We start from the raw sequence: 9,109 nt of genomic DNA, 5'->3' as shown, positions 1-9,109 counted from the left end.
TCAGAGGCAGTGCGGTTGGCGCAGGAAAGAGCAGGGTTTAGGGCTGTTGTGCATAGGGTCGCTATGAGTCGGAAACGACTCGACGGCACATAACAGCAACAACATATTGTAGTTATTTGTATGTGGGCACTAGGACTGACATCTAGCTCTGAACCAGGCACATCATAGTAGGTGCTTGATAAAAGATATTCAAGCGAAGAAATGTATACTCCAACACTGGTAAAATTCCTTCTAATAGCCTCATATACTAGCTGCTCATGAGAAAGAGGGACAATCTCCTCTGGTGTAATTTACAGTCTCAGAAACCAAATGGAGTGTCAAGTATGAGTTGGTTCCAATTCGGTGACAAGGAATTTAGCTAGAATTATAGAAAACATTTATAATGTGTGCTTTCTCATGCAATTTTATCTTTGGAATCACTTTGAGCTAAATATTAATCAAATACCACAGAAAAGGAAAGCTCAGAGACATTAATTGACATTTAATACAATGCAGTAAGTATGCTATAAAGCAGGACTTTAATTCAGAAATGGGTTCAGCCCTTATGATGGAGTCTTTCTAGCATTTTGAAGGGGACCCTCCAAATTGGAGTCAGAATTTGTCTAGCCCAGGAAGCCCTAGTGTGCAGGCCCCTTGGCAGCAGTCCCAGGTTTTATATAAATTCTCAGGCATATCTAGATTTCCGAGGAGTGTAGGTGAGTTCCTGGTATAAGTGGGAGGCTCTTGGGCTCCTGGTAGACCTCTGAGTCCTCCTGGAGAGGCAGGAATCCCCTAAACTGGATTCTCAGAGCTGCCTGGACTCTATAACACGCAGGTTCTGGGGACTCTCAGAATTCTGCAGCAAAGGCTCTCTCTGCGGCTAGCCAGCTCCTTTACGGCAGAACTTGCTTCTGAATATGTCCTGTGACAAAGTTTGCAAGAAAAAGCTAAGCAATTGAGCTGGCCAGCAGACCATGCTTTGATGTGGGGCTGCCCTTAAGAATGCTTCCTGAGAGCCACCCCTTTGAAGCATCTGGTTAGAAGGTTTGCCTGTTCTCTTTCTATACATTAATTACACTAACTTCCTGAGAGAGTCTCTTAAACGGCTTTATCGCTCCACTTCAGTTTGTTCAGGCTTCTTCTTGAGTCATTTATGACTTTCCCGCCGCCAGCCTGGCAGCCACTCTGTTGGCTGTTGGCCTCGGGAGAGGGCACAAGGCTCACCCCTTTTATCTCCTCTTCCACTTAGGAATGTAAACCTACTTTTCCGTTCCTGTTCCTTCTACCCAGCTTTCACCATTCCTGCCCCTCCAGCTTGGCCTCCCAGAACCCTGGCACAGAGGGGAACGAGTTAAGGCCTCTGCCTGGCACAAGGTCCAGGTTGTTCACAGGCCAGTTGGTCAGAGAAATACAAGTAACATTGAGATAGTTACTGTGATTGGCCTTTCAGATTAGCAAGTTTATGTAAACACACACACACACACACACACACACACACACACACACACAGCCTGAGGCAAAGACCTACCTCGACACTTTTCTGCTGGGTCAAGGGCCAAGGGATCCCCAAAGTAGCCAGCTTTGCACTGGTCACAGTGGAAGCCAGCAGTGTTGTGGATGCACTTCAAACACCTGCCTGTTAGCTGGTCGCAGTTCCCAGATGCACTGGGATGCACGTTGTTATTGCATTGGCAGGGCTGACAGGGTCTCACCGGACCACGTTCCCCAAAGGGGTCCCCAAAGTAACCATCAGCACAGAGTTCACAGCGGGCACCTGGGAAGGAAGCAATGATCAGACCCAGATCATCAACTGTGGGCAGCAAGACCAGACCCAGGGGCCAAAGTAGCAAGTTATCCTCTGAACAGAGAGAGTCATGCTTCGCACCACACCAGGGGCTGGGGTCACCAATCTGAGGGCACAGTAGCACCCCTGGAGGTGTCCTCTCAGTGAACTAGCTGGCTGGGACAAGCCAGCAGCTCCTAAAAGCAATAAGATTCAGAGCAACACCCTCAAAGTCATTGCTGTTAAATTCGTTAGTCCAGATCAAACAGGAGAGAGATTGTGACATTTAAGAGGTTTATTACTACAAAGAGAACTGGGGGGGGGGGAGGGAGAAAACTGTACAACAATGAATACTTTTAAAAAAGTGAACTAGGGGAGAAGGAAATGAGGGAGGGGATAAATTTGCAACAATAAAAGAATAAAAATCTAACTTTTCTTTAAATGTTTGTTAAAATGACAATGAAAATAAAATTTTATTTCTTAAAAAATACAGGTAACTACACTTTTTCATATTTACCTTGATTTATTTCCTAAAATGGAAAAACAAAACCAAAACAGAACCCCAAGCATTTGTTTTGAACTCTTTTCATCTGCTATTTGCAAACTTCTTAAAAGCAGCTGTAACGTTTCCTGTTCTGACTTAGGGAGCTCTAGCGGCCCGGTGAGTGCAGCGTCACATTCCCATCCCAAAGGCAAGCAGCTCGAATCCACCAGCTGCTCCGTGGGAGAAAGATGGGCAATCTCTTCTCTGAAAAATTGCTGGAAGGTCAGCTATGAGTCAGTTCCGATTCTATGGTACACAACAAAAACAGCCATTTCTGCCTTTGCTCAAGTCTCTCAGGCATCAAAACTTTAACTTTTGAAAAATCAAAACTCATGTTGCTGTCACGTCAGAACTCATTCATAGCTGATCCTCCAGTGGGCCCTCTCTCTCCCAAGGAACTACTGGTGAATCTGAACCAGCAGAGAGGTACAGGCTTTATGTTAGCAGCATGACTCCCTAAGAAACACACAGAAAGAATAAGGGCACTTTCGATTACCCCTAAGTAATAACAGCTTCCCGGAGGCTCTGGTGGGTGTAAATAGTTCACATGCTCAGCTGCTGACCTAAAGGTTGAAGGTTCAAAAAGCACCTTGAGGCCCAAATCACTGAGCCGCCGCCAAGGACTCAGCTGCCTCCCCCTCGAGCCCCCTCGCTTCCTAGTGACGCTCAGTTCCCCTGCCTGCCTTCTCCCCCCAGAGGAAAAGGATAGTATGTCCACTATCCAGAACCTCCACTCTTTCTAACTCTTTGCTGATGCAAGTAAGGGTGATGACTGCTTCCTGCTGGGACTGAAGATTATACCCATATAAGAATTCAACAGAGAAACAGTAGGACAACTGTCCAAAGGATCGCTGATGATTATGATAAAAAGAAACTAATGAAGGTGTTTAAGAAGTTTGCCTACAATGGTACTGTAATTGAGCATCCAGAATATGGAGAAGTAATTCAGCTACAGGGTGACCAGCACAAGAACATATGCCAGCTCCTTGCAGAGACTGGACTGTCTCAGGACGACTAGCTGAAGGTTCACGGGTTTTAAGTGCTTGTGGCTCACTGAAGCTTAAGTGAGGATTTCCTTGCAATGAGTAGAAAATTTCCCTTCTGTCCCTTGTCACAAGTTTAAAACCTCACAGCTTGTATAATGTAACCAGTTGGGGTCCACTTTTAACTTGTACGAGTGTAACTCTTTCATGCAATAAACAGAAAAGAGCTGCGGCTGGGGGGGGGGGGGGGAGAAACACCTTGAAGCAAAGCCTGGTGATGTACTTCATATACTCCGGGCATTGAAAACTCCATGGAGCACAGTTGTACACTGACACACCAGGGTTAAGATGAGCTGAGATGGGCTTGATGGCATATTCTTTGGAGGCAAAGTTATTGACATAAATGCATGGCGTCAGGACAGGAAGAAGCTCTGGGTCTTACCCGTGACCCCAGGGGGACAGTTATTGCACACCACCTCCTCTGTCTCAGGCATCACGGAGCAACTGAACCCATTGCGACAAGGACATGGCTTACAGCTCCGGGGATCCTGTGGGTCATTGTAGAAACCAATGGGGCAGTCGGCACACTCAATGTCAGGGTTTTCATCCCCTGAGTAACAATCTCCTGGGAAGCAGAGGAAGGACAGAGGGACAGGAAAAATGAGCAGAGGTAAAGAGCACAACACCTTTACTATGAAGGATGTGTGGGGCCAGAGCGTAGTAACTCAAAGCCTTCCATTTTGAATCTTTTCATAAAGTATCTGAACACTGGTATTCCCCTCTGTCTTAGAACCAGCTCTAAAGCTGAGCCGTGATCCTGAACCCACTCATGCTAAGTACACCCACGCTTCCTTTGCGATCCATATCTTCGCCCCGCTCCCATGTCCTCCATGCCTGACACCACTTGGTACACATTCATCCAGGCACTGACGTTGCCTTTGATCTCTCCCTACAGTTCTTGCAACCTGACACCCATCCTGCCTGCCCTCCTGCACTGAACCATAACAGCCATTTCCTGAAACCCAGCACCTTTCTCACAACCTTGAGCCATTTCCATAATGAAAAGGATTGAGAGGGCGTAAAGCACCTGCACATCTTCCCTACCCCTGCCCCCTAATCCTTTTCCCATCTCTGAAATGAGTTCAGGCACATGTGCTCTCGCCCAGCTCTCTCTCCCAGGAGACCTGAGTCACCTGGCTGCAACCTCAGCCACCTGGCCCAGATGTCACTCCACTCACCTGTGTCTGGATCGCAAGCTCCTCCTCCTGGGCAGTTACATGGCATGCAGGTGCTAAAAGGCCCCAGCCTGGCTGAATCTCTTTTGTAGCCAGAAGCACAATCCTGGCAGAACTGACCCTTGTACCCAGCAGGACACACACACTGTTCAACCCAGGGTGCTGGGGCTCCAGAGACTGGGCGAGCTGAAACCAGAGTCACGTTGTCAAAGTAGCCAGTACCTGGGATAGAGGGTGGATGAGAAAAAGCACATGGAAAGGGCTTCAGTAAGGATGGTTTTGGATTTTCTTTTTCTTAATTCCCTGTCAACGATAGGTAGAGTTCAGTTGTCAATGCCACAGAGTCTGGCATGGCTACTGAGCACATGGGCTCTGGAGTCAGGATATAATTACTTTCATCAGTTCAGTCAGTTCCACCTTCACTCACTATGTCAACTGGACAAATCACACGACCCTCCCTCACCATCGCTCTGCTTTCTCAACTGCAGAAGGAAGGAGAACAGTAGCATATCTACAATTGATATCAGGAAGTGCTGTGGGATTGTTTGTTCATTATTGTTATGGGTTTTTTTAGTATTTTTGCTAGTTATGATTTTACTAAATCTGCGTTATGCAGATGACACAACCCTTCTTGCTGAAACTGAAGAGGACCTGAAGCACCTGCTGCAGAGGGTCAAGGACTGCAGCCTCCAATATGGATTGAGGCTCAATGTCAAGAAGACATTCTCACCACTGGACCAATTGGCAACATCAGGATGGGTGGTGAAAAGATTGAGATTGTACACAGCTTTAGTTTGCTTAGCTCCACAGTCAACACTCTTGGCACCAGAAGCCAGGAAATTAAAAGGCGCATTGCCATGGGAAAGTCTGCTGTTAGGGACCTCTCCAAAGTACTGAAGAGCAATGGTGTCTCTCTGGAGACTAAGGTGCATCTGATACAGGCCGTGGTCTTTGCTATATCACTTGTTATGCATCAGAGAGTTGGACAATGACCAAGGAGGATAGAAGGAGAATTGATGCCTTTGAGCTGTGGTGCTGGAGAAGAGTATTGAGAGTACCATGGACTGCTAGGAAAACAGATTCATCCTGGAAAGGGTTAAACCAGGCGGCTCCTTGGAAGCAAGGCTTCTGAGGCTCTGTCTAACATACTTTGGGCATGTTGTTAAGGAGGGACTGGTCCTTGGAGAAGGACATCATGCTTGGGAGGGTGGAGGGACAGTGCAGGAGGGGAAGGCCCACTATGAGGTGGACTGATTCAGTGACTGGGTAATTGGGATGGGAGTGTCAGAGACAGTGCGAATGGCACAGAACAGAGCAGAGTTTAGGGCTGTTGTGCATAGGGTCGCTATTAGTCACAAGCAACTCAATGGCACATAACAACAACAACAACATGGTGCCTTTGAATTGCAGTCCTAGCAAATAATTTTAAATATACCCATGGACTGCCTAAAAAACAAACACGTCTGTCTTGAAGGAAATTTAACCAGAGTGCTCCTTAAAAGCGAGGATTGTGAAACTTCATTTATTTTGAGCATATTCTTAGAAGGAACCACTATTTGGAGAGAGACATAATACTGGGCAAAGTTGAGGGACAGAGAAAGAAAGGAAGACCCTCAAACAAGATGGATTGACACTGTGACTGGAACAAAGGCTTGCGTATGATAAAGATGGAGAGTGTTACAGGATTGGGCAAGGTCCAGACTTGCTCATAGGGAGTTCTGGTGGCCTGGTGGTAAGGAGCTGCACTGTAATTCCAAAGGCACACTGTTCAAATCCACCAGCTGTTCTGTGGGAGAAAGATGGGCAATTTCCTCCCATGCAATGAAACTGCATCTGAAAACCCACTGGAGGGTCAATTTTCAGGTTGTTTCTGTCTGCATGGTACACAACAACAATGACAACAACAGGGTCGCTATGAGGGGAAGTGGCCTCAAGGGCACCAACACCACCAACTACATGATTTTGTGAAAATCAATCCATTATCAGGTATGTGGCACAGTACGCTCAATGTAAAAAAACAAAAAAACAAAAACAACCCCAAAATAAAAAAACAGAACACACACAAAAAATGTTAACCCACTGAACCAGGGGAACTCCTTAAAACAGATACACTAAATTAAAAATGGTGCATCTGCTTGTTTAGACACTACCACCAACTAAATCAAGAGCTATTTAGTTAACACGCTAAACTAGACACATACTGTATTCTCCATACGTAGCTCGGATCCATAGGGCCGTGAGGTTCCTCAGTAACCGTCGATATTCAAAGTAACTCAGCTGGGGGCTCCAATTACTGCTCGGATGTTCATTTAATCTGTATCATTTAAAAAGAAAATTATAAATCTGACTCTTACCAAGTTTGAGAATGTGAGATCAGCAAAACCCTTTTGCAGTCCTGTCTAGGGGACCAAGAGATACCTCTTCATGGACACTAACTTGGAGCTGCCAAGGGGTCAAACCCCACAAGACAGGATGGAGGGTCTCCCAATGAGGAAGTCTCACTCAGAGGGTCACACTGTCCTGAGCAGTGCTGCTCCCAGCCCACCAGAGACCACGTTCTATCCTTGGCCCCCAAAACACCTCCATATTCAAGTGGATCTTGCATAATTTATTTCTGGTGTTACTGTTTAACTGATGTGTCTATTATCTGAGCACATTTTACTCACTTTTTTTTTTTTAAATAAAATCTATGTTCTAGCAAATACATAGTAGTTGTCAGGAGTGGGAAGGAGCGAGTCACTGTGAGGGGGCACTAAATGTAGTCAGTGCCACTGACGTGTACGTGCTGAGATTGTAGAATTGGCAATAGCTAGCTAGCTAGCTAGATGAGATAGATAGATAGATAGATAGATAGATAGATAGATAGATAGATAGATAGATAGATAGATGATAGATAGATAAATTATTTGCTACACATACCAAAAAAAAACCCCAGCCCCATTTTGTCGTCCACATATAACCCATCTCTTGCGAACCCATTAACACTGAGTCAATTCTGACCCGTAGTGAAGGTTAATACAATTAAGGGGCATGGGGAAGGTGACTATAATAGAGAAGCACGGAAGTGGAATCTCAAAGTAAAAGCTCCTATTGAGCAGGGTGCTCCAGGTAGTGCTGTGTGTTGATATCACTAAATTAAATCTCTCAATTCTCACTACCTGGGCCCCAGTTAGGCCACCAACCTTGAACTTGAGTTATTGAAAGACAATGTGTTTCAATGGTCCAGTTAAGAGCACTTCCAATGCATCCTGCACATGGTTTTCTCACCCAGCATTCACACCTGATCTTGCTTATTCTCCATTTGCCCATTCTCTACTTTCTCAGTCCCTCTGTGGTTGCCCCTCATCTTGTGGATCTGTACAAGCACCCTGAATGGCATCCAAAGCTCGTTCTGACAGACCCAGTCTTGTCAGCCTCGTCTCCCCACTTCCCCTGTATATGCTGCAGCCCAGTCATAAAATCCACTCGTTCCTTCCTTCCTGTACTGCTATGCCCCTCCCACATTTCCACACATATCCACATGCTCTTCTCCATGTTTGTCACCCTCTGACTTTCCCCCCTGGGAAACACTGTCCAGCTCTCCGCCCTCATCCCACACATTGCCTCCTCTGGGAGGCTTTCCTTGACTCCTTGCGTTTAGGTTCCTCTCCTTTCCCCTCCTCCAAAGGCCTGTGAGCATTCACTGCCCCTAGAGTGACTGCTGAACTGTGTTATGTTTGGGTTTTGACAAGAGTCTAGTACAATCGTCTAGCTTTCCTACTAGATAGTATCTCTTCGTTTTCATATCACAGCTTCAAATGTAGTATCGAGGGCTTACTATGCACTACTCCTAACTTCTGTGTTAAAGCAAAACAACTTAGTTGTCATAGTTGTAATATGCAATCGAATCAGAACCAGCTCACAGCTGACCCTCAGCAGGTTTTCAGAGGCTGTAAATCACATGGGAGGAGAATGCTCATCTTTTTTCCCGTGGAACATCTGGTGGATTTGAATGACATGCCTTGGAGTTGGCAGCACAACTCCTAACCCACTAGGCCACCAGAGCTCCCATACATGTCTGAGTTCACTTCAACTCATGATGTCAAAGTAGAACTATTCTCCATAGGGTTTTCTTCTGAGATAGCTCTGGGTGGGTTAGAACTATCAACTTTTCTGCTAGCAGAATACATTAACCATTTGCACCACCTGTAACTCTGTTCATAGCATTAACAACTTCCATTCTGTAAGATGAAGTTCACTCGCCCTAGCCACAAACGTGGCCTCACCTCTATGCGTCACTTCTCATTACATTCCTCACCCTTGCTCCTGTTCCACTGATGCCCAACTACCTGGAACTTCTTGAATGTATAAAACTATCTCATGCAAAACATTTTCTTTACCTTGTAAACCTCTCCCCTTCTCTTCTTTCCTTAGAATATTGCTTTCCACATTCCATGTTTCTTAGGAAACTGTTCTTGACCATCCCAATGTGAGTCTATACTAAAAATATGTGTCTGTGCACTGCAATCTTAAAGGTGTGTGGTTCGAATCCACTAGCTGCTCTGCTGGAAAAGGAGGGACAATCATCTCCTTTGCCAGTCGGATC

At 45.8% G+C, this 9,109-nt stretch overlaps 1 protein-coding gene and 1 pseudogene across 1 annotated transcript in view; one reads left to right on the top strand and one right to left on the bottom strand.

Moving 5' to 3' along the window:
• Positions 1 to 9,109, bottom strand: part of LAMC2 (laminin, gamma 2) — an 89,850-nt gene that overhangs the window by 25,304 nt on the left and 55,437 nt on the right. The window contains exons 8-11 of the mRNA XM_006887751.1: positions 6,726 to 6,838; positions 4,528 to 4,746; positions 3,732 to 3,914; positions 1,508 to 1,753 (exon numbers count right to left, since the gene is read on the bottom strand). Coding sequence (XP_006887813.1) covers positions 1,508 to 1,753; positions 3,732 to 3,914; positions 4,528 to 4,746; positions 6,726 to 6,838 — 761 coding nt within the window. The remainder of the gene's footprint in view (positions 1 to 1,507; positions 1,754 to 3,731; positions 3,915 to 4,527; positions 4,747 to 6,725; positions 6,839 to 9,109) is intronic.
• On the top strand, positions 3,017 to 3,345 carry LOC102857258 (annotated as a pseudogene).

The sequence above is a fragment of the Elephantulus edwardii genome, unplaced genomic scaffold (assembly GCF_000299155.1).
Source record: "Elephantulus edwardii isolate Elephantulus edwardi_28Jun2011 unplaced genomic scaffold, EleEdw1.0 scaffold00061, whole genome shotgun sequence".
Lineage (NCBI taxonomy): Eukaryota > Metazoa > Chordata > Mammalia > Macroscelidea > Macroscelididae > Elephantulus > Elephantulus edwardii.
This window is presented reverse-complemented; position numbering and strand designations above follow the sequence as displayed.